We start from the raw sequence: 27989 nt of genomic DNA on the forward strand, positions 1-27989 counted from the left end.
AGCATTCATTCGCCAGCTGGGCCGAGACCAAATGAGAGATAACTAGAGCAAAGCTGGGAGATAGGTTTTTAAATCCTATGGGAGCACTAGGCCCAGGTGCTCCAAATGTAGCTGGCTGTTCTTCCAATACTGTCAGGGACATATAGGAAAACACAGTTGCTCCTATACCGCACCTGCATGTCACGCACACCACCAAACCAGCCAGACGCAACAGTGTTACTCATGGGCACAAAGAGGGATGATCCTCGACCCATTGTTGGGGGTTTCCCCACTAACTAAACACAGCAAATGTTCGAGATCCTATGGAATGGAAATTGTGAGACAGACATTTTTTGAAAAATTCCCTCTGAATCCATACCTGTTGAAAGTCTATGCAAGGAGGTTTTACTGTTGACCAACAAATCTTTAACTATGAGCTTTAGTTTAAAGGGCACACGGGGAGGTTGAAAACGCAATTTGGGATCCTAGCAAAACACAGCAGCTTTAGCCAAGTACCATTGATCTCAGTCAAGAAAAAGTAGAGAAGATGATATTTACTTGTGTTCCGCACATCTACTTGAGACGTGAACGTGGAGGGCTTTTCTCTGCTGAAAGCATCGACAGCGAAAGACTATTTAATGACAATTCAAGGCACTTTGAGACAAGACTCTTCACCACCACTGCCCTCATCCACAAACTCTACTATGTAAATCAGTGCAGGTAGAAGATCACCCACCACTCCAGATCTGAAGCTAGTGCCCCCTCCTGGCAATGGGACAAGAGATTAAATAGTTCTGCTCTCAAACACATGAGATTACACTGCCAAAGTCATTATTAGCAAAAAAAATGTCATGTAACTTTGAGATCATTTACTCTTTATTGCTCATTAAAGATTTCTAGTAATTATCTATTTTATTATTGTTCATCCAATAAGTAGATTTACCTGTTCCTTTAAACATGAACCTGAAGACCTCTTCTCCATGACTTCTCAGGAAAAAGGCATCCGTGAAACCACGTGCTTTGTTGTCAGTTTGATGCCTTCACTCAGTGTCCGAAATGCTTCTCTCTTTACATGTTTACTAAGAAAAAAGTACATTTTTAGTCGTTCACACAGATTATTTAACCTATGCCGATTCAATACACTAGGTGGTGGTGTTCACCTTTCACGTTGGTTTGTATCCAGTCATTAAAACTAACAAAGAAGAAAAAAGCGTTTACTTCCGTGTAAAATGTATGAATGACTCGCTCCAACTCAACTCTCCCGTGTAGCTTGCTAACTAGTAGCAACTGCATCTCGGTGGAGTTGGTGAACTGACTACTGGCTACTGCTACCATCACGTTTGTCCAAATGGATTATACACCGACTCAAAGTGGGTTCAGACAGCGTAAGTTACGTACGTGGGTTTATCAATCAAATCAGCCGTTAATATAAGCTACCAGCTGCATGTGCACATTCTGTACTTGCTAGCTTTTTGGAATCCAACGTAAACGGAACTGAGCCGGTTGGGGCTAACGGCTAACCGTTAGCTGACGTTAAACAACTTTCAAAAGCACAGACACTAAACATTAACCGTGGGTTCACCACACTATAGTGGTATAGGTAATGCGGAAGACATTATTAGCTAAATAAAGGGGAATTGGTAGCCGATAGCTTGCCCACAAACCTTTAATAAACATAAGCGAGTTGAAATGCAACTAGCTAAATTACCTAACTGTTATGTTACACCGGCTAGGCTTGCTAACGGCAACGTTAGTACCTCGCGCTGACCCGGGGTCACTCTGTAGTGTTACATGTCATTTATGTCCCGTCTGCGTGGAGCTGACTGTGGGATATTTTTAGTGTTCACAGACTATTTAAAGCATGCTAGCCAACGTTAGCTAGCATGCAGTGTTCAATCTAGGTTAGATTGTGGGGCTTGTGTTTATTATTGACTCAGATCCATAAGCAGGAATGTCATCAAATGTAAACAAGCCCAGCAGACCAATGTTGACTGACTGTTTGTCAGGTTTAAATATTTTTAGTATGCTTAAAGATGTCGGCTGCTCTGTGTTGGGACCTCATTTATTCTTTGCCATTAGGGATGACAGGGAAAGGAGGTTGAAAGTGAACCGGTTTGTGGCTCTTTGGAGGTGATGTAATCTGCTCTTGTGATGAGGTTATTACTCCCTCAGGGAATTGATTTAAATAGCTCTTTCTCCTGCACAAAGCATTCACACTGGGATTGGGTGAACAGTTATAACAGAACTAGTACACAAACTCTGTTGTTGACTTGTGTTTTGAGGGGACAGGATTCTAAAGTCAATTTAGCAATACACTTTAACTTTATTGCTAAATGTGCTACATGATTTTTACCACTGAAGATGCTCACTGACGAGACACACCCATGTTTGTTGTCTAAAAAGACTATGTGATTTCTATCACTTAAACAACAGAAAAGGGTGAGGATAAGTTTAGAAAAGTCTCTTCTTCACTCAAACTGATGCATGCTGGTTACTCAGGTTTCCTGTAGTTGTGGCTGCCCTGCATTTGCTTGCTTTACCAAAGTTTTTTTCAACCCCTAAGATTGTAAGTGATTTTGAGAGGTTCAGATCTCTTCCTTTGTTTCACACATCTCTCTCTCTCTCTCTTTTCATCCAGAGCCTAATATGCGTCTAAGGAACAGTTCCGCGGACGGTTTAGAAGGCAGCCAGCTGTTTGAGGATACGAGTGGAGCAGCACATGGACTACAGACGGGGTACAGGTTGGAGCAAGGCTGAAGTTAGGCTGGATAGGAACTGTTCTGGATATATATATATATATATATATATATATATCCTCTTATTGCACTTTGTTACTATGTTTTTGCACTATATTACATCAAGGAAAAACCAGGCTTTGTATCGTCCCCTCACAATAGATTTGACCATATGCATGTATTTATTTTATGTATCATTTACTTTAAGCCGTTATTCTCTTGTGATATGTTGGCAGTAACCAGCAGGCCGGGCCTCAAGCAGCAGGATTTACTGGCCAGTCCATGCTGTCAGACCCCATGTCTAACCTGGCCTTGGCATATGGAAGCTCACTGGCATCCCAGGGAAGGGAAATGGTGGACAAGAACGTAAGACTAGAGTCAATACTATTTTATATTATTGCTTACCAGAAATGATGCAAAAGAGCTCCCTCACAATGGAATCAAAAGCCTGTTAATACAGCAGGTCGAGGCAAAAGCAGGCTGAATAGTGCGTCTGTGTGCTTGCTTGTTTCAGCTGGACAGGTTCATCCCAATTTCTAAGATGAAATATTACTTTGCTGTGGATACAGTGTACGTTGGGAAGAAGCTGGGCCTTCTAGTTTTCCCTTACATGCACAAGGTAAGTCTGTTTACACCTACTAAATATACATTATTCTGTATTATATGCCACTTTGCACCAGTAAGAGGTAATCCTGTGCTTGTGCGGCTTTCCTTATATTCTCCAGGTTGACACAAAATACCTAATTCTAGTTCTGCCTGTTGCAGTTTAAATGTATGAATCGTTACAGGAATCTATGCTACAACACTCCCATGTTTTCAGCCCAAAATGTCAGTAAGGATTTAGCGAGTTGTAAGTGTGTGATCACGTGTGTGTTTGTGTGTTGTAGAACTGGGAGGTGAGCTACCAGCAGGACACTCCTGTGGCTCCACGCTTTGATGTGAACGCTCCTGATCTCTACATTCCCGCCATGGGCTTCATCACATACGTCCTGGTGGCCGGACTGGCCCTCGGCACACAGAACAGGTACATCACACATCACATTGACAACACACTACAACTCGAGTCTACTGTAGAGTTCACACTGTATAAATCTAAACTGTCTTATCGTGCACCCTTCAGGTTTTCTCCAGAGCTGCTGGGAGTTCAGGCCAGCTCGGCCTTTGTGTGGCTGGTCATGGAGGTCCTGGCGGTCCTGCTGTCGCTCTACCTCGTGACCGCTAACACTGACCTCACGACCATCGACCTGCTGGCCTTTTCCGGCTATAAATATGTTGGGTATGCACAGCGTCTTTTTCATCACCAACTCACCCTCTGCTGCCTCTCAACAGTTGTATTTCTTTATTTTGCTCAGATGTTAATGGCTAATTTTCCCCCTTAAACGATGCTAAGAACAAAACCTCTTGTACATTTAGTTCAACACTTAAGGCTCTGTGGATATTATACCTAACCTGTGAATGTTAATGCGTCTCTTCTCTCTGTTTCCTCAGGATGATCATCGGCGTAGTAGCAGGCCTGTTGTTTGGGAGGCCAGCGTACTATCTCTCTCTACTGTGGTGCTGCGCCGCCATCTTTGTTTTTATGGTGAGTAGCAGCATCTACTAGTTTTAAATGAATGATCTAACTCGACATATGTCTGTTTACAATAATTAGGGACAGATGTCTACCACACACACACACACACACACATATATTAGATTCCCTGTATCTGTACATATACATAGAACTGATGTCAATCGAACCAACCACATGAATGTACACATTAGACCTTCATATTGCTATCTTATTTGTTATTTGCTATGTTATGGCAAGGCTGTTGTATTTGACCGCATGTCACAAGTCATGTGGTCGTCTCAGCTGACACACGTGTTTGTTTAATGGTGGATGAATATTTTATTGTCGTCCCTCCTCAGATCAGAACCCTGCGTCTGAAGCTGTTGTCTGACGCCGCGGCCGAGGGGAGACTGGTGAGAGGAACCAGAAACCAGCTGAGGATGTACCTCACCATGTCTATAGCAGCAGCACAACCCATCTTCATGTACTGGCTCACCTACCACCTCATCAGATAAAACCTCCACACACACACACATCGTGTAGATGAACTGTCCGAATGCCACCTGAAACACTCAAGGAAACGCACGCATCAAAGAAGCTGGACTTGGTATGAAACGCATAACAGCCACAGCGGTCTGGAAAATATCCCACCACCTCCCAGACATTGAGACAGACTTACACACTCACAAGACTCCCACCGTGTATGCATGGAGCAAATCAACACATGCTACGAGACGATTAGGAGAGGAAGTGAGGCACTACTGCCTTTTCTCTCACAGCACAGCCCTGTGTCATTAGCATTGCCTGTTTTTTGTCTTTTTTCATGTCATGTCCATGTGTATCAAGAGTAAGTGGCTTTTCTATGCTTTGTAATTATTTGTTAATTATGTTTTTTAGTAATATTTAAATATGTTTGTGTATAGCAAAAGTATTATCACATTATTTCTCTGGTCTATTTCATGCGATTTTTCTGAGCCAGCTAAAGAAAGCACACTGACCTCATACAAACCGTCCATTTAGGGACAAGAAGGAAGTCAAATCCAGGTTTAAAATATCATAATTTTGACAAATGTTTACTTCCTGGCTGAGAGAAATACCCATTCTGTCATTATTGGATGTGGAAAGAAGGTCATCTAACCGGTGTGTGGTTGTAGTAACCACTCAGTTTTATCTGTTTCATCGTTTTGTATGAGCTCTGATACCTGTATGAGCTTTGCTGCCTGACAATTCTTGAATAGAAAACATCAACTGTTTTGTAAGCCACGACATGAGGGTGTGTGTAGACCTCGCAATTAAATGTTGAGCTAACTTTGATACCCTTTTAAAAACAGAGTAAATAATTTAGAGCTTTTCATATTGAAAGATGTAAAGAAAGGAGAGAGATGGTTTGTCTCTGAGATATGTGAAATATATGGCAGAAATACCTTTTTGTGCTTTAATGTACTTGTAAATCATCTAATGTCGTCAGTTTTTTTTTTAATGTTGCCCATGTCAGCTCAAACCAGGGTAGGAATCACATTTAAATGAATTCAGGACGCTATTCAAAATTCAGGATTTTAGCATTTTCCCCAAAACGTATAATTATTGATGAACACTTTTCTCAGTCCACTGAGGTGCCAATAAAACCTTTTCCAATTATTTTTGACAGAGTGCTCATTTAAATAGGATTCATTACAAATGACCGACTGTGTGTGCATTGACCCACTGTACTGTGACTCATTCGATACGTAGCAGGTGATTAATCATTAACAATCCCTTTCCTCAAAGTCAAAGTAGGCTGAAAGCAGACGACCTTTTGAATAAAGCCATCAGGGTGATATAACCGCTGTTATATAACGTCGGGCTGATGGAGCTGCTGAGGAGCAGGTTGGGTTTTATGAGCTAGTTTATTTATTTACCACAGAAGCTATTGCAGCTAAATTTGCATTACAATAAAAGCACTCGACCACTTATGTTGGGTAAAGAAGGTAACTTTAAGCTTGATGTTCAGACTTTTGATGTGGCTATCAGGCCTGCTGTTACACTACAAAATCAAGATGTTACTAAAAGATACTCAATTTAACTGAGTCCACTAGGAAATCAAATAATCCAGGAAATAACCAAACCCTGTTGGAAGTTAGACTGTTTTTATAGTTGACCTGTGGTTATAAAAAAGAAACATTCAAATTACATAATAACCTGCAAGCCAGTATTGAAGATAAATGTATTTATTTAGTAGGTTATTTATGGTACAAATAGCAAGGCAATAATGCATTTCCTGGTGAACACACATTTGAATTTTTCTTTATCACACGAACATAACATATCTTTAGAAACCTGTGCCTATTATTTGTGACTCGCCAAAGCTAAATGAATATGTGGGCACGCTGGTTCTACTTCTTTGTAATAGTTTAAATAATGCTCAATATAGGATTTGAAAACAGAAAGTTTTAATGACGAAGACTTCATTCTGTAGCGTCTACTTTCTTCCAGAAGCCTCTGTTGTGATTAATAGCCTCGCAGAGCCTGGTCTGCATCGTCCTCTCGACCGGGTACCTCTGGTAGATGGGCAGTAACAACAGAGAGTGACAGGTGAGGGATTCTGGCAAATGGATCTCAGTGGCGTCGGGCAAGACAGCGACTCTCATCTTGATGCTCTCCATGCCCAGGAAGGGAACCCGGTTGCAGCCTGTGACGAACACTGGCGAAAAAATTGCATCTTAAACTATTGAAATGTTTCTCTCAGCTGAAATTGACAGACTACCACTCTACTCTTAAGTCAAACTTGATGAAAACAAATAAGCACAATCGATGTATAATACTTACGGAGGAACTTTTTCTTTTCCTCTGCTGTCAGATTCTCAAACACCTCCCAGAAGATCACGATGTTTGCATGCTGCTCGTGGTATTCTCCTTCATAAACGGTGTTCTGTTTGGGAAAAACACAGTCATGGAATTTACTTAACTACAGTACTTAAGTACTAAATGAATGTACTTGTACTTTGCGTGAATATTTCTAAGTGTCTACTTCTACTGTACTACAATTCAGACGGGAAGAGTCTACGTTTTACTCCCCGACATTCATCTGACAGCCAGTTACTAGCTACTTTTTAAATATTAAACAGCTTATAAAATATGTCAAACATTAAATGAGTGTTTTTCCAATCTTTGTGGCTTGTAACCCAAATTCAACAACATAGTTTTAAATTTCATTTCCTATGTTATGTCATTCTTTTTTAATGGTTTGGTCAAAGCTATATTGTGTGCTGATGCACTTCTTGTTGATGCATTCAGGTGACTGTGGGGAAACAAGTATAAAATTCATAAGCTACAATACGCTGCCAGAAAGTCAAATCTGAAAACACATTTTACATATGTTGCTGTTTGGTAGTTTATATCTTGGGAACCGTCCTGCCAAGTACAGAACTGTAGGAACTACTTTCAAACAAAGTTTAAAAAATAGTTCACAACTTAACTCAAAACAGTTTGGAAGTAATCAAACATACAGACAAATCGGCTAATTCATGAAAAAAATGCTCATTTAATCTTGTTTGCCGTATTTTCATACTGTATTCTTGTTTAAAGTTATATCTCATGACACAAGTTAATATAAAATTCGTAATATCTGTATTTAAAATGAGTAACGATAAAGCTCAGTATCTACATTTCTTTCTTTAAGATTCAAAAGTAAGAAGCTTTTCCAGCAGACCTTCTTCAACACGTCCCAGTCATAGTTTTCTTGGCCCACCATCACTGCTTGCAACTCCTCGGGCTGGAAGAACTCCACCACGTCGATGTCACACACCTTGAAGAAGCCCTTCTTAAACGCTTCGAACACTCCCTCCACTGATTTGTTGAAGACATAGTTGATGAAGGCGTCTACGAACTCTTTCCTATTAAGAAAAATAATTAAACTGGAATTACCGCCTCGCAGTTTTAATGCCGCATTCACAAGACTAGTACGGACCGGCGTGCAACCACAAAACATAATAATAGAAATAAAATAAAATAGAATATACAAGTAGCTTCAACTGAGTGCTGATGCGGTCCACAAATCTTCCCTCTGTACTGCAAGTCTTTTTACATAAATGTTCCTTTAGTCTTGAATGGCAGAAAAGTGTTGTTGCACTGCCCTCTATGGGACGAAATGGCAGGAAATTGGAGAGGATATCAGAGCCACAGACTGACAGAAACGTTTAAAGTTTGTGAGGCAGACTCTAAATCTGTGCTGCTGTGAGAATCGTGCAAACTGTGCAAACATACTTGTTCGCCGCTGTGACAAGTTTTCCAGTTTCTGTCGGATCAAGCTCAACTTCCTCACCACCCCAGTTCACCTGTAAAGAACAGTAATTACAGCCAGATTAGAATATTGCAGCAACACGTGCAGGCATCATAGTCAAAGTAGGTTATTACACCGGGAGTCATTCTGACTGTGATATAATAAAACCTACAGTGAAAGTAGTCTCCAGGCTTTCGACTAAATCAGGGGTGTAGTCCTCCAACATGCACCTCCAAGACCTGAAGACACGGAGAATATACAAAAAGATCAATTTAACACAACTAGGACGTGCAGATAGGATAGAAAAACAAAAAAAAAGCGGAGAAAATGGCTTACTCTGCCATGACAGGCTCAAACTCCTTCATGTCGTCCAGTGAGGGTTTGACTCTCAGCAGCTTCTTGAAGAGGACCAGTGGGACGGGCATGTGGACTATGTTGTGGTTGTAAAGAGCCAGGCCACACAGAACGCCAAACAGGAAGTAAGTCTTCTCCTCCACTCTCGGCTGTTTAGTTGATGACAAACACATGATTAGGATTTGACTGTCTAAATGTTTTCACAGGATGATAAGGTCAGATGTACAGTATGTGCTGCTTAAACTTAGACATTAACATTCACGTTGTGCATTCAATATTACTTACTCACACTTTTATAGTACTCAGCTCACTTGTATGTGACAGTCTTAAATGTTTTTAAAGTACTGTGTTGTGACAAATTGGCCAATTCAATCAAGTCGGGGGATTTGTTTAGTGCTAACTAAAAAGGATTAGTATATGCAAGATATGAATACATGGTTTTCTCCTTTATTTTCTGGTCTTACCCTGGGAGGGAACCAAGCCAGAGTGTTGCTCTCGTTGTACATGAACATTTCAGACTCAGGAGCCATCAGATCATCAAACACATGCAGGAAGAGGTCTCTTTTGTTGACATTCGTCAACAGCCGGTCTTCTGTAAATTGCACCTAGGAAGGATAGAGTAGAATCCTTTGAAAGTCCTTGAACACAAACTGAATTACTATCATCTCGAATGATAAATGTCCATGCAGGGTGGACGTCCCTGACATCCATTTTGCGCATGTAACAAACAGTTTTGTGGGACTTCCAAATGCATAATTACGATACTGACAGCTCACCTTCACACAGTCCTCTAGTTGCTACAACCAACAGCCATATTTTAAACTTTAGTCAAGAAAATTGTACATTAATTAAATTCTTATTACAAAAAATAAACATTTCTAATTAGTATTGGGATGTTTCCAGGCAATGATTTCATTTTTTATGTCTACTAATTTCCAATTTTACCTTAAATCTTTACTGTAACTAACATTTTGCTCAAGGGGACAATACATTTTACACATAATGGAAAACATGCTATTTAGTTGCAGTTGCATTGTGGGAAGTGTAGGCGCCAATGTTTCTTCTTCCCAAACCAGGAACTAAATCTTCTAATATCTTGACCTTTGATGCTATAAATTCGAGCATTTTTCGTCCCTTGGGAGTCCTACAACCTTATGGAAATTAAAAACTAAATTGCTGGTGGACCCCTTTCATTAGCCTAAATGTTAAGTAATGTAAAGACAAAATCTACAAAGCTTTGCTTCAGAACTCAAAAGCTTAGCAAAGCGTTGATGGCGTGTTTACCACAAGCTCCCTTTTGAAAGCGCAGTGGTCTGCAGTCCTGAGCTGTCTGAAGGTGTCCTCGACCAGGTGAGGTCGTCTCAGAGTTAGCTGGAAGACCGGGGCCGGGGCAGCGTCTGAGCCATCTAACCCGATCTCCTCAGGACACCACAAAGCCATATTATGAATCATATTATGAATCATATGATGCGCGCCCTGTAATTACAAAACCCTTCTTTATAAAGAAATCTCACAGCGGGAAAGCAATTTTATTAAAATGATACCGTACAAGATATATATTATTTAAAAAGAATGCTCAAACTAACCAACAATTGCAGCCATATTATCATTATTATTCATCATCATTCACGTCAAGTAAATAATTACAAATGATCTATTTCTACTACATACTGTACCTTTATTATGTCTGAAAAGATGTTGAAGATCGCCACCTTGCAAACCAGGGTGAACAGGAATGGGTAGCGGCAGAAGATGGCGGGTGTGTTGACGTCATCCTTTAAGAAGATAATCAATGATTTATCAAGAAAGAATGCTGTCCAACAGAAAATGAAAAGAATTCAGGACAAAAGGACAGATTGTTCCTCTGATACACTGCAACAGTTTATACTGTACTGTATGTTCTTACCTCGACTTTAGAAAATTGATTCCAAAGAGTGACGTCCTCGACTGGTGCCACGCTTGTGCGGATTTCCTCGACATAAAAGGTGCTCAGTGGGACTTTGTAAGACTTTCCAGCTTTGTTTGCCTGTGAACAAATGAAAGGCCATCAATGGACAATGGTGGTCAGACAACTTTAAGACATCATCAGCTCTGGTAACTTGTGATGGGAATCATTTAAAAACTGTCAATCAGCCGCGAAACTACTTTTAGTCTCAGCGTTAATTCTGATCCCACAAAAGGACAAATCATTTCCAAAAAAAAACCCTTTTAGAAAATGTCTTTGCTGGAGATAATGACCAAACACCTGCCTCAGAAGGTATAGCCCAAACTAATGAAAGCTGCCTGACACGAGCTAAAATCAAACCCCTCTAAACCCTGTATTTCTTTCAGCTACTGGTCCAGATTCAATATAGATCAGGGGTCAAAATCTGTCTTTAAGAGCTTATTTTAAGGATAAATGATGTCCTCTGATTTTTGAGCCCAAACGTGGGCTATAATAGGCCTGACACCAAACCCACTGATGATTGGAATAAAAGCACACAGCACTGACTTTGTAGAGTAGCTTGAGGGCTTCCAGCAGGTATTTGACTCCTGGGTTGTGAGTTGCCAAGAGGCCATTTCCTAGCATGAAGGCCAGGGCGTTTCTGAACACCAAGATGTGTCTCATCAGTATGGCGGGTGACAGGGAAGACCACCGGCGTCCTGCAGGATAAAAAACCCACTGTAGGACTTGTAAGGGTACGGTGGCCCAGAGAGCTCAACCTACTGCAAATGATACTGTATCCAAAGCATTTAGAAAAAAAACATTGCAAATAGAGAAAATACAACAAAATACAGAAACATGCTGCAAGTAGCACCACACTCGTTTTGTCTTCCCACACCTGTAACAAAAAGACAAAAAGATCAAGTTTGCTGTAGTTGTTTACTTAGTGTTTCCAGAGTCTTCTCAGGCATATCTCCAACAACGACAGCCAACATCAACGCCCCGTTCATGACATTAGTCTCCTCTTGGAAAAGGGGACACGTCAGCAGAATCAAGAGGATCTCTGGTGATTTTAGGACAGTTCTTGATGCCATAAGCACGTCAATCAGGCGTTTAAGGTTTACCTGCATGGAAAATAGATGGATGATGGCAATGTTCACACAGCATGCAAGCGTTTGTAAAGAAATGAATCTAATCTAAAGCCCTCTAATCTACAAGAGGTTTAGATCCTGGTAATTTATTTCTCAAGCAACAGAACAAATGAGCTAAGTGATGCATGCAAATAGTGCAATTTGTGTTCTTTACTGATTGTTTGATCCAGGGTATTGCCAGCAGCTGGTCGAAAGCTTGGCTGGCTGCTTCAAGGTCCACAGTTAAGACGTCTGCTTCAGATGGAGGCCCACTGATAAAGGCAGAGGATTAAAACCAAGTAGCAGCACTAGTCTTTAGTTACTAGACTCTCATAATCTTAACATTATAGCTAAGTTTGCTACTAGACAGTAAACAATAGAAAAAGGACTCACTCAGACTTTGTGAAACTTGCAACAAGACCTGAACTCGTCAGAAACATCGAAGATATTTCTCTGTTGGATAAACGAAGAGGGGAACTTACAAACAATGTAATTGCTGCTTATGAGACTGATATTTCATTTGTGCAGCTACATAATTATAATAACAATACAGTTATGAAAAAAGGACCTCTTCGCCTCTGCGTTGCCATGTCTCATTGACAGCCATCTTTGCAGTTTTGTTTCATCAAGACGCCCAGTTATCTGTCCGCAGTCCAAGCTCTTAAATGACAGACAATACATTTGACTTTAAGCTAGCCGGCTTAATGATCATGACAGCACAGCAAATTAAATTTAAAATTTCCCAGAACAATTTTTGATACAAAAGGGACATTCATTCCATGTAAAAAACAGTTTCACACCAATGTGCTTACTTTGAATTAATTCGATCTGGGTAGATTTCTGTGATAATCTAGAAGAGCAATGAGTCAATGAGACACAATACCTGTGTAGGCGAAGTGTAAGTGAAGCTTGTGTTCCACCCAGCTGATATTTTCAAGTCTGCTGAAAAAAATAAAACACATTTACAATCAGGATTTAAATCTGATAGTATTACACCACCCTCTACTTTAACAGAACACAATGAATATATTTTCATTTTAATTTAACTGAATATTTTACTGCCAATGGGTGTGAAGGTTGAATATTTCTCAGGAACTGTCCAAGAAAAAGGACCATCTTTATCTCAGAACTTCATCCAATAGTATTTGGCAGCCATGTTACATCCTAACATGCATCTCCTGGGATAATTAAGGAATATACTGTCTACAGATACACACCTTTGGGTGTGGCTGCTGCACCGTCAGTGGTCCATGGAAAATGTACCAGAGTGGGAGTCAGACTGTCCTCTGGCCTTCCAGTCCCAATTTGACCTTTGGCTCCATTGCCAAAAGCCCACAGCTGGCCGGAGGTGCCCAAAACCAGAGTGTGACGTCTAAGAGACAAGAAAACATCCGGGAATTTTATGTTGCACTTCATAAAGTAAACGTACTTCAATTAGGCCTTTCAAGTTAGATATTCTCAAATGATTTTATGATGCCAAAACTAAGTAATCCTTCCTTAAAAGGAAAATTTGACAAATATTAGAATAATAGAGCGGCCATATTTTCATGGCATGGTATTCATTTCTTAAGTGGACTACAATTACAGTACCATCAGCAGGGATTATACCTCACCATAAAAGGTGGCGAATTTTCCCTTTAAATCAAAACACATTTTCAGTGTTTCACATAAGCACCCTCCTACTTTATACCTGCCACATGAAATCTGAGAGGCGGGTCCGTCAAGACTTTCGACCAGTCTGGGTCTCACTTCATCAGCAGAGGAGTTGTGACCGAGCTGGCCGTAGCTTCCCTCTCCAAAAGTGAAAACCTCGCCGTCCTAGAAATCACAGCATCCCACAAGATCAAAAGCGGCGACGTGTTGAGGCTGTCATCATCTTTACAATGTGATAATTAATAATTGAACAAAGACAGAAGATGTTGTACCTTTGTTAACACAGCAGAGTGTGCCTCTCCACAGCTTATGAAGGAGACACCTAGAGGTCTGAGGGCAGGTACCATACAGACGTTGAACCTGCCTGTTAAAGATTATGAGAAGAAGATGCTTACTTCAAAACTATACATATAATGAGTTTGGATAAAAAAAGATGGAATACAGTACATAATTAGGAGGTCAATAGCGCCTGTTAGTAACTCTGTTTTACCATTATTACATACCAGTCAGAGACTAGATTAATTAATTTCTGAAAAATAACACAATTTCGCTCTTCACACGCTCTTCTCTAGACATTTACAGAATCCTCAAAAACTTTTTTAGATGGAAAAAAATATTTTATTTGCAGCACAATGCAGACTCTGTTGTTGTGCATCATGTAAAACTAGCAAGGGGGTGTGACATTTTGGCTACATAGATGGAAAACTGAGTCACAAATTGGGAAATGGGTTCATTCCTTTCTTTCTTTTTTAAAAACATAGCTATCAAGGGGGTGTTAGAGCAGCAACAGGAGACAGACCCAAATGCTGACAATTCAAGCAGACAGGAAGAGTGCAGGGATACATTTAAAAATGGGAACAGATGTGAGCTTACTGGCATGTCCAAACAGAGGAAGTATAGAGTCCACAGAATAGCAGGGATGGGGCAGGGAAAAGTGCACGCAGATACAGATTTCAGTTTTCAGTTTTCCAAGTTTCATGGTAAAAGGTAACAAAGGCTTGAACACACAGGTGCAGAGCAACAATCACAATCTTGCAAGGAGTGAGTGGAAAAGGGTTGGTTAAATATCGGCAGGGCAGCTGAGGAAAGTGGATCCAGGTGAGCAGGTTCTATCAGTTCTAGGCTACGCTAACATTGTATCTGCTCCTTAAAAACTCAAAATAACGCCATCTAGGCATAAGTATGTCATTGACGCTATTGTTTATGCACAAACATATATTTTAATCCAGTCTCTGTACAAATATGAGGTGCCATCATAGATCTCTGGGTGCCCATAGACAGCTCCAATATCTTTTCCCTCCATTTCTGATTCAATAACATCAGGACGTCAGGAGGACAATCTCAATACTGACAGGCTTTCGCCATGCGGCTCGTTGCCTGCAGGTTGTGAGTGTTGAAATTGCAGCAGCTGTAACTCTCTTTGCCTGTAGGTGGTGCAGATTGTCAAGCGTAGAATTAAGTAATCAGCTCCACTTTAATGGATATTCTGCCGCTTGCTAAATGGGAGCAAGTGAGTGTGGAAGTAAGTTAAAGTAAAGTATTTGCACCTTTCTCATCCACCCTGTTGAGCCCCAGCTGGCCAGATTTATTGGCCCCACAGCAGTAGACCAGGCCTGGGAGTGTGAGGAACAGAGTGTGGGTCGCTCCGGCTGAAATCTGGGTCACCGCTACGCCGCTCAGAGCACCTACCAGGTCTGGTACATACTGCAGCGCAACCTCTTTCCCCAGACCCAGCTGACCGTGACTGTTCAAACCCCAAGAGAAGACATCACCTCCTTTAAAGCGGAAAATAATGGAGAAAAACATCATTTAAACACACTTAATATATTGTGTCTATACAGTTTTAAAACAATGTATTTCAGACATGAAACAGCTGGTATTAATAGGAGGCTGGTGTCCTTAACCACTGGGGAGATAAGTGCTAAAGTGGCGGAATATAAATGGTCCGTTTCTTAAATTGACTTTATTTGTAAGCCATTGCTGCGGCTGTGTTTTCTTTAAGCTCCTACTGTGCTACTTTATCGTGCCTGAGGGGAATGGAATAACTGGATTTGACACTTTAATATAGTGACATATGAAAACCAAAACCAAATCGTGACTACATTACGCATAACTAAACATTACATAAACTGGCACTGTTCCATATAAACAAACAAAGACGTCATTGGGTGTGTTCATTGTCTTACCTTTGGTCAGTGCCAGAGAGTGGGAGTTCCCACAAGCAACTTGAATCACTGCTATTTGCAGTGGCATCGGCACCCGACTGCATGTTGATGAGACAATATGTTAAAAAATGTGTTAAAAGCTTTGCTTACTTTCAGTGATGAGTATGAATATACATACTGTATATTCCATAGACTGAAATCTTGCCTTAGTCTGTCGCACAGTTGATTTGGTAAAATGCCTCGCTGTCCATTGTCTCCTGCCCCCCAGGAGAACACCTGTCCAGATGCACACACAGCCAGACAGTGGTCCTGTCCGCACGCTATCGACAGCACATTGCCCAGCCCCTCCACACGACCTGATGCAGGACGACAGACAGAGAATCACAAACCGGAATAATCTATAAAGTAGAAAAATTCACAGTGCTTATTAATAATGGTTAGAAGTAACCTTTTAGGGCTGGGTATTGATTGACATTGTGAGACCCGATGAGAGGCTGCATTACAGTAAAGACTACTTTCTGAATTTACAAGACTGTTCTAGCCGTTCTATTATTTACTTGTACCCACTTAGTCATTATACCCACATTACTGATGATTATTTATCAAAAATCTCATTGTGTAAATATTTTGTATAAGAGCACCAATGGTCGATATTGTGATGTGTTTTTCTCCATATCACCCAGCCCTAGTACCTTAACTCAACTGTACAAGTTTGAGGTATTTTCTCACTTTACTTGAATAGCCGACATCAGCAAATAAAGGAGTTAAAATAAGTTCCACCTCAACCTGCCACAACAAAATGCTGCTTGCATATGAATACATCAATAACTATAATACAAAAATATAACACAAAAACTATGTAATAAAATAACTCTGCACGATGAGTAATTGATTGTTGAATTATAGTCCTATAGTCTTAAGTGCAGGAGTATAAGATATTGTTTTTTTTACTTTTATGATATTCATATTTGTACCACCACCAGTACGCAACGTAGCCTATTAATTACATATCCAAACCTTGAATTATATATTCATATCCAACTTTCTGACCTGCACGCGAACTCAACGCACTATAAAGTGCTGAGTTAGCTTTCGTTGCCTTCACTGACAAGAGTGAAACGAAACTGAAACGAAACTCAATAAATCATTAAACTCATTGTTTAAACACAAGATAAAGTCTTTTAAAATGTCTTGACAGACTAACTAAATAACTAAATAAAATAAATATTAGAAAATAAATGTTCTAAATAAAAATAAATACACGTTAATCCTGCATTACATTTAACAGTCATGAGATTAAAAAAACAAACACTTTAAATTAAAACTACGTCTTCGAGTTAAATATTATGTATGAACTAGGCTATTATTTACTATTAACGTTACCTGGCGTCTTTCCATCTTTAAGTTTCTTCCGCCCAAGTTGTCCCTGTGAGTTGTGCCCGCAGGATAAAACGCCTCCATCCCTGGTGAGGAATAAAGTGCACCGGTCCCCGCAGCAGATGTTGGTAATAACCCCGGGGACAGTCCACGAAGCCGGACTGAGGGCTTTCTGAGGACCGAACTGTCCACTGGAGCTGTCTCCCCAGCAGTACAGCTGCACCATGTCTCCGCTCAGCTGATGTGTTTACAGCGTTTGTGTTGGGCGGCTATTTAACTCAGAAGATGCTGCCTTCAAGTGCTGTCGGTGGTATTTAAAACATCGGATATACGCACTTCAGCTACCCGTTCTTTAGGTGTACAGTGTTGAGTGCAACCTCTGGTTAAAATGTCTAACAGGATAACTAAGTTTTAACAAATTGTACAATTTATTTTTAACTAATAGAGCACAACTAATAACATGTACGATAGAAGTACTGGGATTTACGATCTCACCAAGAAACAGGGAAGGCAGCATGCAGAGCATTTACTGACAGTGCGCTATTTTCTAACATTTTTCTTAGAAAAAGAAAATGTCATTTTTGTTCATTTCTTTTTAATGCAGAAAAACATTTATACCAAAATATCTTACAAATACAACGTGTCAAAATGTGTTAACAATTCATCCAGTATGGCTCCAACTGGTCAGTTACTGGTTTTGTTTTCACAGAAATGAAACTCTAAATGTAAAGTAGATGTTTCTGCAGTGAGGTGTAACATCATCATTCTCATCATCTAGCCATATACTCTTGACTCAGTCTGCCTGAAACTGAAACAAATGCTGCTGCAGTTTCCCCAGAAGTGTAAACACAGACACGTGCAGTCTTTTTTATTTATATTTCAATATACAGTATGTGTTATACACACAAATGCACTTTGTGTGCCATCATATTTATCATCTGTATTTTGAAAACACAGTCCAACAACAACAGTGTATAATAATCTTACGGCCATGTAATATTGGGGGTTGCTTGTGGTAACCAACTGAACTCTCTGTCGAAGGGGCATCGCTTCAACCGACCACTCAAGTTCTCTCTGCACCCGACCGACTCCTCCCCGTTGATCGTGACATCTAAAATAGAATACACACCTACAGACCCGTCCTCAAATCCCACAAACGCACACTGCTGCTCACAAACAACCAGAGTCAGCGGATTCTTAGCCAGACACACGCTTCCTATTCTTTCCCCGTCTGCCAGTCGTACAACTGTGAGGACGGCCCTCGCTTGCAGGTAACAGACGCAGTTTTTCTCCAGGGTGGTGGTGTTGGGACGGTATATGTAGGCAGCGTAGCGTCCAGTTTTATCCAAATAAGCTTTAATGACTGGACCCTCGGCCTTGAATGAGCACAGCCTGACCTGAGATAAGTCCAAGAGGTTGATGGCCTCATTATCAGTGGACAGCAGGGCGTAGCTCCCGTCAGAGGACACTTGGAAGTCTTCTGGCTGACAGTGAAACCTATACGGCAGCTGGAAGTGCTTGCACAGCGTCTCCTCTGCTATTTTCCAGGTGTACACCGACCCTGAGGCGGCCATCACCACCACAAAGTCTGGGTGCTCTGAAAGTGTGTGGAAAGCGACAACGTGGTCCGAGCTTTCAGCGCAGGAGAAGCGCTTGCTGATCGAGCCCGACCACAGACTGGCAGCTAGCAGGTCCCCACGGCGGCGGCCAATAAGAAAGGTGCTCTCGGGCGACACCTTGGCGTCAGATAGGTACGGGTGTATGTTGCACACAATGCTCCCATGTGCCAGCTTCCAAACCCGAGACAACCCTCGATCAGAAATACTGACCCCAAAGTTACTGTTGGGGGTGATCAGGACGTCTGTCGCTCTGCTGCCACTCACACGCAGGATGTTCTGACCCGTTTCTGTCTGCCACACGTATATTTCCCCTGCTGAGAGTGTCACAAGGTGAATGCTATCCGGAGAAAGACAGAGTTTTTCCACAGGTCCGTCATGTAGGAAGTTAGCGTGTGGAAGTCCCGTTTCCAATCTCCATCTCCACACCGTCTCTGACCCATCAGAGGTGTAGAAGCGCTCCCCGGTTCGTTCAACCACCACTTCTTTCACTCCACGCCCCATTTTCGGAGCTGTACCCGCAGCATCTATCGCCCCAGAGTCCCACACTGTCAGGCAGCCATCATGAGCGACACAAACGACATCTGAGGCCACCTTGAGGAGTGTACGGGGCAGCTTGTTTGTTTCTAAGGAGAGAACGCACTCCCCTGTGCTGACCCTCCACACCAAGACGAAGGGACAGGCATCTAACAACGCCAGGAAAAGGTGGCCATCCTGGCAGAGCACAGCTTGAGTGAAGGCCCTCCCCCGCGGAGCCAGGAACTGGTCCCACAGCTCCCAGTCACATGTATCCCACAGTGCAACCTGGTGAGATTGACACACCAATAAAGTGCCAATTTTGTGTGAGTAATCGATATTGAGGATGTCATTAGATTCACCCCCAATGAAGCTTTCTGTGACAAGTCTGGGTGGGTTTATTTTGGATGCCACATCCCATAGGCTCACACTTCCTGTCCTGTCAACACATGCCACTTCCCACCTATCTTCACACAGGATCATTGATGTAATCGCATTGTGGTTTGAGTTTGAGCAAGTGCCAAGGAAGCTGCCGGTGTCGGTGTCAAATATGCACACTGTGCCTTCCTCCTGCCCACAGTACATGTAAAAGCCATTAGAGGAGCAAACCAAACAGGTCACGCAGCTCTGACACTGGAAACGAGTCACGGTCTCATTGGAGACATCGAACACACTCACAAAACTCTCGCCTCTCCACCACATGAATACCCTTTTCTGATACGCAACAAACCCCTCGACTTTGTTTGCCGTTTTTTGGCTCGACTCCTGGTCCTTAACCTGCAGGAACATTTCTGGGCCTGTCACATCCCACAAGAGAAGCTTGTCGCATTGTGTGGAAAACAACAGGAAACGACCGCTGCTCTTCACTCCCGCAAATGTCAGCTCCTTCTGCTCACAGCTCAGGGATAGTTTGACTACATCATACCCGGAGCCTTTCCAAATACAAGCCGCGCCATCATCCATGATCTCTGCAACAATCCCAAACTCTGTCCCAGCTACTTCTCTAACAGAGGCGTCCTTGGTTTTGGCATCAAATGCTAAACACTGAATGGAGGGAACAGATAAGGGAGCTGGGCAAAGCAATACTCCTAATCCGCTTCCTCTCCTCTTCCTCTCCTGTCTGATCTCTCTGGTATAACCTTCGAGGCCGGGAAATACCTCCAGATAAGGCAGGAGGCTCGTCTCCATCACAGAGGGCAGGTGCAGGGGTGAGCTCTGCAGCAAGCAAGCACAAGACTTCAGTATGCTCGCCAGGAGGGCTCTTTCCCTTGGAAAACAGAAGTGGGATGACCCCTCCTCACTCTCCAACATGGCTACCAGATCTCCCAGTAGTCCAGCTCGAACCATTGCCTGGTGAAATCCAGAGGACATTAGCAGCCCATGCTCCAACTCCTCGAATTGGTCACTTTGTTGCAAGTGATACGGTAGTTCAAAGACCTTCCTAAAGTTCACCCGGCCAACCTCTTTGACAGAAGAGGAGAAAACAAACGGCTGGCTATTTGCTTCTACACTGAGTGGCTCTCTGTCTATGTACAATTCCATAGGTTCGATGTCCGTGTTCGGTCCAGGTTTTTGCTTTACAAGAAGTGCTTTTGCACTTCCACCGCAAGCCAATCGGCCACTGAAATAGTCCGCCATCGCCGAATGAATCTCCCTCCTCACCTCACGAGTGCCCAAACACCTCTTGGCCACCACCAGCTTGAAATGCCTGCTCACCCAGAACAAAACGTGAGACCCTGCAACCGTCCGCCGAATGAGAAACCTCCTCAAATCCAACAGAAGTGTCTCCACGTCGATCTGCGGGACCCTCATGTTGGAGGAAGCGCTCTCATGCTGCTGAACATACTCGGTCAGCACCTTGTGATCACCGGACAGCAGGTCGGCGAGCTCCACCTCAGTGAGCCCGGTCCTGGAGAGGGTGAGGTAGGAGACGGCACGAGCCACAATAGAGGAGCCGTGTTTCTGCTCGAGGTGATCTAGCAGCGCAGAAATGGACGAGTGGACGTTAGCAGGGAGAGACGACTCGGTCACATCGGAATCTGATGATGAGAGAGGAAAGAAGGAGAGAAATGTAATGTAATCAAATTGTGTTGAGGCCGTTTATAGTCTAATGTCAGTTAAAGTTGAGTTTTAAATATGGGGATTAAGATGTTCTTATTTTTTGTAACCCTTTCTGTAATCCTTTTTAATGAATTTGAAAATAGAATACGTAGTCAAAGCATGTGTCACCTCATTCTTTATACAATAAAATGTTATTAACAACGTACAATAACAAATTTAAATAAATCTTGCAGCACCCTTGGCCCGTCCTGAAGGGACCTCAAGGTGTCATGATATCCACTTAGATACTAACTTTGTTAGTTTAGGTCATTTTCATGGGATTTGTTGGCTATGATAAAAAAAAAGAAGCATTATTCCTTAAGAATCTGTCTGTTTGTTTCCTTTTTTTAGTCGTACCAGAGTGCCAGAGCGAGGTGTGAAGGTGCAAGAGTCGAGCGTAGAGAGTCAGACAACAGGAAGTCAGTGCCTGGTTCACCAGCGCCTGTTGTCCTGATGTCACCCTCCTCCCCGAACTGCTCAGCAGCGCCGTCAACATCTTCGCGCACTGTTTCCTGTCCACCGATGCCAGCTGAACACGCACGTATCCTGACTCCTCACTGCCCTCTGACACACACCGAGGTGGACTTCTTCGCGGGTTGATGGCTTGCAGGACTCTCTGTCGGTTGGAGGAGACTGTGAGGATGAGCTTGACGCTGGGAGGAAGGGGAGACGGGAGGCTTTCCAAAATGTGAGGTCCTAAGTCCTTTTCCATGTGATCCAGGCCATCGAGGATTAGAACTAGAGGTTGTTTGGTAGAGGGCATGCAGGTGAGGAGCGATGAGAGACGCTCTTTTAGCTCAGACGGACAAACGTTGGATGTCGGGCTACAGTTGGAATTGAAGTCCCGGGGGTCAGTGACGCAGCTAAGATCGTCCATGTTGCTGGAATTCTGCTCAGAGGAAGATTCGCTGCGATATCGAACGGCAATCTGATAACACAGGCTCGACAACAGGTGCCTTGGGGAAGGGTTGATTGACAGTTTGCAAAAATAAGTGATCACCACAGGATCACAGTCTGGTAGCCAAGACTGTATCTGTGGAGAGACAGAGAGACAAAACACTTCTTCACATGTAGGCAAGACCATAGTACAGATTCCTGTATCGCTGTGTTACAATCTAAATGTTTCGTCTGTTTATCCTGCATGGAATAAGATTTGGTCACATGCGTAATAATTATGTTGATAAAGCTACAAGGTACCAGAGAGATTTCTCTTTGACTTTCCATTAAACCTTTTTGCAGTATTTTTTAAGTAGAACTGTGATTATTGTCATTATCAGTTACTGTAATCTGAAGATTATTTACCCGATGAATCGATTTAGTGTAAAATATCAATAATGAAAAAAGAGGATGTATTCAAATTAATATTTTTTTTGTCCGTCTAACAGTCCAGGACTCAGAAAACATTCATATTTGAAAGGTTACAGTTAATGAATTATGGGAATTTGGGCTTTAAACAATGACTTAAACAATTAATTGATCATCAAAATAGTTGCAAATACATTTTCTGTCACTAAATATTTGATTCATGGCTTATTGTTTCCACTTTTAAGTACTTCCAGCTAAAAAGATACATTTTACAAATAAGAAGGATAAAAAAAAACAATTCATACAGATATTCCTCTTTTTTAAGTGGAATGCTGGAAAGATCAGAAGATTTGTGAATACTTAATCTTAGCTCCACTATGTGTTCGTAGCAAGTGTATTTAGTTAGGGGTGGAGGGACTTAACAGTTTATGTGAGTTTCAGTCTTCTCTTCAGCTCACTTACCTGTTGAGCACAATGTGCAAGCAGAACCGTCTTCCCTGTGCACGGTCCTCCTGTCACCACTAGCGGACGCTGTTGTTCGCTCTGCTCCACGAAGGCTCTTACCTACAGCAGATAAAAAGAGAAAACTCGAGTGATGCAATGTTGCACCTGCAATGTTGGGCTCTATCAGAAAGACACAACACAGGGAAATCGATCCCAAAACATCCCCAAAGTGACTATTAATTGGGTTTAAAAAAAGGCACCCACTATATTGTAAAGTACTGAATGTTATTAACTTTGTTTTCAATCTCCCTCAGTTCTTAATCCTTCACATTGCCACATTAAAAATAAAACACCATAACACCTTTGCCTCCTCTGGCCTTATGATGTCATAAAGTCGGGACAGGCTGTCACACAGCTCCTCCTGCTCCTCCTGCTCTCTGGCCAAGAGCTGAGAGCCTTCGCAGCCTTCTGAGGTGCTCGAGCTGTCGATCAACCCCACGAGGTCAGAGTACACCTGCTGGCACAGAGACTCGGCATAGCCCCGCCTCCTGGCTGTCGTGTAGCCATGGCGACAGTCACACTGCGTGTCGGTGGTGTAGACGAGAAGCTGAGAGGAGGTGATGAGACCAGGAAGGAAGTCGTCACAAAGCTCTGACAATAGCTGTGAATCAGTGGGCGTTGTCCTTAGGTCAACGGTGGCGGCCTGAAAATACAGGATATGGAGAAAAGAAGAGTCTTTGATACAACCTGGATTTCATATGTAGCTATTTCTATTAGGCCTATACTACTAAAATGAACACAAAAATTGTATCTCTCTGTCAGGAACTAATAAATAAGTCATTTTGCAACTTCGCCACGTTAATGACTCACATTATGCTTCTCATATCACCTTTACTTGAATCAAATTCTCGATGTCTTGGATGTTGGTAGTAGTTTTAAGAGGTTATTTATTAGCTAGAATCAACAAACATTTCACGTAGACTGTTTATTATGAACATATCTGATAAGCCCCACTTGCTCCCTCTGGGGAAACAAAACCAAAACTAAGAAAACAAGGATACTCGATCATAAATCCTGAGAAAGTGATGGATGCCTCTTACCTCTGACTGTGGCTCAAGTTGTGACTTCATCCGTCTCTTCTCTGTCTCTCCTTTTGCGTCACTGACCCTGTGAACGTAAACCAGGCAGCGTCTGATGATGTCATTAGGAGGACGGTTGTCCAGAGCACATCTCAGATCTGTGTCGAGGGCTGGAGAGAGAAGCAGCAAAAGCACCTTTTTAATTATATTATTATTATATTGTTATAGGTATTATATTATACCTTAACATCAAGCAAAAACTATGGGGTCAGATCAGTCTCAATAATTGCAAATGCACACAGATAGACTCACAAATGCAAACAGAAAGATTCACAAATGCGCACAGAACAATTCACAAATATATTCGATTTACAAATGCACACAGAAGGATTTACAAATATATTCGATTTACAAATGCACACAGAAGGATTTACAAATATATTCGATTTACAAATGCACGCAGAACAATTCACATATGGTACAAACAATGAGGCCACTAGGCTGCTAGCGTAATGCTGCGGTTCACACCAAACACGATTCGCGCCGCGTTAATCGCGCCGCCGTTCTCGCCGGGGGACTATTTGTGTTCATTCGCGTGAATCGGTGAATCGCGCTGGACACGCCGGTGAGGGAGCGCGGCTTATCGCCCTGGCCTCATTGTTTGTACCATGGTTTACACACACATAGTTTGGTCCGGTCTCTACTGATATGAGGTATCGTAGAGCTCTGGGTGAACACAGACGGCTACAATATGTATGAAGCTGCGCTCATGTGATTGGTTGAAAATGAGGCTGACATCTGATTGGCTACAGACAGGTCTATGTTGAAAAAAACGCATTTGTGAATCCAGCGACGGCAGAACAGTCTCAAAAATCCGTACACGAATGTGAAGCGATTTGCAAATGAATGCAGTGCGATCCACAAATAAATACATACAAATCCACACACAAATACATACAAATCCACACACAAATACATACAAATGCAGAAATATATTTGTGATTTTTTTTTTTACATTTATATAAATCGTAATTTATTTATTTGTGCATTGGAATGTATTTGTGAATTGTTCTGCGTGCATTTGTGAATCTTTCTGTTTGCATTTGTGAGTCTATCTGTGTGCATTTGCAATTATTGAGACTGATCTGACCCCATAAAAAACCTACACACTCACTCACTCACTCACTCACACACACACACACACACAGAGAGACATGTGTATCTCACCTGATCTGTAGTAGCTATGAGCTCTCTCTGGGCTCATAACACCCTCGTGGACACACAGACCCACAGTGGTCTGAAACTGCTTCCTCAGCTCCTCTTCTTCAACCTTCATCCTCCTCTTCTCTTCCTCTTTAACCTCTGCCTGCTAGACAGCAAACAGTTTGAAACATTTTCGAAAAAAGCATCACAGTCTAACAGTTGTGATTAAATAAATAGATATTATTAACCCATGCAAATTACATCTAAAATATGATCACACCGACTGTAGAAATACAAGGTGATCTGATGTAGACTGTGAATGCATGAAAACACATGGGAATATCAAATATTCATTTATATTTCTAAATGCTTAGTATGTTTTTTGAAAAAGGAAATAAATACTAATCAATTAGTACCTTTTGTACACACATTTAATTAACAGCTGCACTTGGACAAACCTGCTCAACAAGAGAATCTTAATAACTTAATCTGAATGAAGACAAAAGATGAATCATGCATTTCTGTGGTTCGGTGTGATCACCTGGGGACAGCAGGTGTGTCTGTGTCTCAGGCAGTAGGAGGGAGGGATGGTGTTCTCGTCCCTCTGGTACTCTCGCTCCAGCTCCTTGGTGCTGACGCCCGCTCGCTGGCTCTCCTGCAGCAGCAGCCGGTACTCCGACACCTCCACCCGGGCGGGCAGGCTGGCTGCGCCGTACTGGTGTCCTACCAGGGCCTGCAGCACCGCCACGTGGACACAGAAGGAACAGCAGCATGGGATGCATCGTTTACTACTAGTTAGTGCACTCTGGTGTTGGTGTTTATAGATTAACAATGCTCAACAGGAGCTGATTAAACGGCAGCTGATGGTTAATGTGCACTATACTGTAGATTGTTTACCAGCAAAAAAGGTCCTGCGGAGCTCTTCCTGCATTCTTTAATCAGCTGCCGTCTGGTGTTTTCATCTGGCCAATGACTGGGATCACTGGACTCAAATGGGTCTATCACCTACACACACACACACACACACAGACACACACAGACACACACACACACAGACAGAGACATAGCGGTGAACATTCTAAAGGAGAGATGACTGATTATCAGTTTATGAAAAGCACACAGTGAGGTGCAGTAACATGATATTCCTCCATCTCTCTAATTACACATGCTGCTGAAAAGAGATGGAACAATGTGCTGGTTGAACTGCCCCGAGGTGATTTCATATACACACTGACACACGATACGCACAGGGTCGCATTAAAGATGCTCATCCTCTATTTTTGTTCAATTTAATTCGGCAAAGTTGAGTCGGACTTTTAAAGAAATGGGCTCAGGGGGATAGTGTGAAAGAATAAAGGACAGGCGCACACAACTGGAAGCCACCAAATAATATTGCTTTTGTATTCCACTGTTGGCAGTGAGCAACGTTACACAGAGGATTTCGTGCGATGCTTGAATCTGTCTGTAATAGTGCTGAAACAGTCAATTATTCCTCCAGTCGACTGACACAAAATAATTTTTCTGGCAGCAGATTTTGGATAATAGTTTTATTCCATATTGTAAATATATTTTGTGCTTTTTGACTGTTGGTCAGACCAAACTTTAACTTTAAATGAGGACTTTCACCCATCAGCAGTTTACATTATATTCAACATTTTAAGAACAAAACTACGAAACAATATTAAGAAATTAACTGTTAATGAAAAGTTGAGATAAAGTTGAGATGATATGTGCATCTGAACGTTGCAGATGAACATTTCAGTAGCTCATCGGGTTAGAAGAATGCACCAGGGATACGTCACTGTAAACATAACTGCTTCATGTATGTAACTTTTGTCACAGATATCAAGTATTGTTCCCTCCAGTTGACCACCACTGAATGTTCCTCCTGGCTCTAAAAGCCAATAACAGCACAAGTGGCAATTACAGCACATGTTTAAGTGGTAAGTGGTAATAAAAGGAAGGAAAGGAAACTTTAAGTAGAACCTCAAAAGAGAGAAAAAAAGTAATAACTTCCCATCTGCAATACACAACACATAGAATCATCACTGACGTGTTTCCTATGCAGATTTAGAACAGATAAGTGTGTACTCACCCTGACATCCAGTCCCAGTGTTTTTCTACAGTGCTCTCTAAGTTGGGGGAACACTCTCTCTCTCAGAGCTCTGCGCTCCAACATGCTATCTAAATGGAGCATAAACACAAACAACATACACATTTATTCACAAAAAAAAACATGTCCAAAGAACACATAAACTTCCATACATCATTGTTACATACCCACTGGGTTGGAGCACAGATAGAGTTTCACACAGGTGGAATTTGAAGGAGACCGGCCCATTTGTTTTCCTCTGGAGCACATGACAAATTGCTGCGTTAAGGTAAAATAAGGGAGAAAAACTTTATTCAATGGCCCAAATAAAGAGTTCACAGTTGCTGCTCTATGCTGATGTTTCTCTTTCGCCTCCCGCTCCACTCAGGAAACTCCGGCCTTGGGTGTTTATAGAGCGTGTTATCATGATCACACCCACTTCTAGTGACTGGAACAACCACTCTCTCTCTCACACACGCGCACACACACACAAGCGCGCACACACAG

The 27989-nt window shown here is 42.1% G+C and overlaps 3 protein-coding genes across 5 annotated transcripts; 1 reads left to right on the forward strand and 2 right to left on the reverse strand.

Annotated features, from left to right (window-relative positions):
- The first annotated feature begins 1216 nt into the window (after nt 1-1216).
- yif1b (Yip1 interacting factor homolog B) lies at nt 1217-5891 on the forward strand. 2 transcript variants are annotated; one of them, XM_079166806.1, is made up of 8 exons: nt 1217-1364; nt 2618-2714; nt 2951-3080; nt 3229-3333; nt 3602-3738; nt 3835-3990; nt 4203-4296; nt 4626-5891. In XM_079166806.1, exons 1-8 carry the CDS (start codon nt 1328-1330, stop codon nt 4779-4781), a joined length of 912 nt encoding a protein of 303 aa, XP_079022932.1. In that variant the 5' UTR covers nt 1217-1327; the 3' UTR covers nt 4782-5891. The 2 variants fall into 2 exon arrangements, with proteins under 2 accessions (XP_079022932.1, XP_079022933.1); XM_079166807.1 differs by having other exon boundaries at nt 1285-1349.
- Nucleotides 5892-6463: 572 nt separating this feature from the next.
- LOC306700575 (putative E3 ubiquitin-protein ligase HERC6) lies at nt 6464-17359 on the reverse strand. Of its 2 annotated transcripts, none has more exons than XM_079165630.1 (23): nt 17134-17359; nt 15956-16106; nt 15772-15848; nt 15133-15360; nt 13858-13949; nt 13623-13750; nt 13150-13304; nt 12816-12871; nt 12501-12592; nt 12326-12385; nt 12108-12204; nt 11746-11926; nt 11370-11521; nt 10785-10904; nt 10555-10653; nt 10163-10354; nt 9343-9483; nt 8861-9027; nt 8697-8763; nt 8509-8579; nt 7955-8138; nt 7072-7174; nt 6464-6946 (listed from the first exon to the last, which is right to left on the reverse strand). In XM_079165630.1, exons 1-23 carry the CDS (start codon nt 17351-17353, stop codon nt 6711-6713), a joined length of 3069 nt encoding a protein of 1022 aa, XP_079021756.1. In that variant the 5' UTR covers nt 17354-17359; the 3' UTR covers nt 6464-6710. The 2 variants fall into 2 exon arrangements, with proteins under 2 accessions (XP_079021756.1, XP_079021755.1); XM_079165629.1 differs by having other exon boundaries at nt 12816-12874.
- Nucleotides 17360-18110: 751 nt separating this feature from the next.
- On the reverse strand, nt 18111-27752 carry LOC306701554 (NACHT and WD repeat domain-containing protein 2; the record flags this gene model as incomplete). Its single annotated transcript, XM_079166894.1, is given in 10 exon segments — nt 18111-21298; nt 21717-22392; nt 23127-23228; nt 23470-23811; nt 24209-24357; nt 25415-25547; nt 25941-26123; nt 26288-26395; nt 27486-27574; nt 27671-27752. Coding segments are annotated over 10 exon segments (5052 nt in total).
- Between the last annotated feature and the right edge of the window lie 237 nt (nt 27753-27989).

The sequence above is a fragment of the Pholis gunnellus genome, assembly GCF_910591455.1.
Source record: "Pholis gunnellus genome assembly, chromosome: 9".
NCBI classification, from domain to species: Eukaryota; Metazoa; Chordata; class Actinopteri; order Perciformes; family Pholidae; genus Pholis; species Pholis gunnellus.

Excerpts from the sequence above, each read along its gene's own strand:
- yif1b (XM_079166806.1), top strand. The coding sequence starts at position 1,328 with ATGGATTATACACCGACTCAAAGTGGGTTCAGACAGC. Across the intron at positions 2,715-2,950 it reads GCACATGGACTACAGACGGG|TAACCAGCAGGCCGGGCCTC; the intron begins GTACAGGTTGGA and ends ATATGTTGGCAG. Across the intron at positions 4,297-4,625 it reads CCGCCATCTTTGTTTTTATG|ATCAGAACCCTGCGTCTGAA; the intron begins GTGAGTAGCAGC and ends GTCCCTCCTCAG.
- LOC306700575 (XM_079165629.1), bottom strand. The coding sequence starts at position 17,353 with ATGGTGCAGCTGTACTGCTGGGGAGACAGCTCCAGTGGACAGTTCGGT. Across the intron at positions 16,107-17,133 it reads TAAAGATGGAAAGACGCCAG|GTCGTGTGGAGGGGCTGGGC; the intron begins GTAACGTTAATA and ends GTCCTGCATCAG. Across the intron at positions 13,305-13,622 it reads TCTCAGATTTCATGTGGCAG|ACGTCACACTCTGGTTTTGG; the intron begins GTATAAAGTAGG and ends CTTGTCTCTTAG.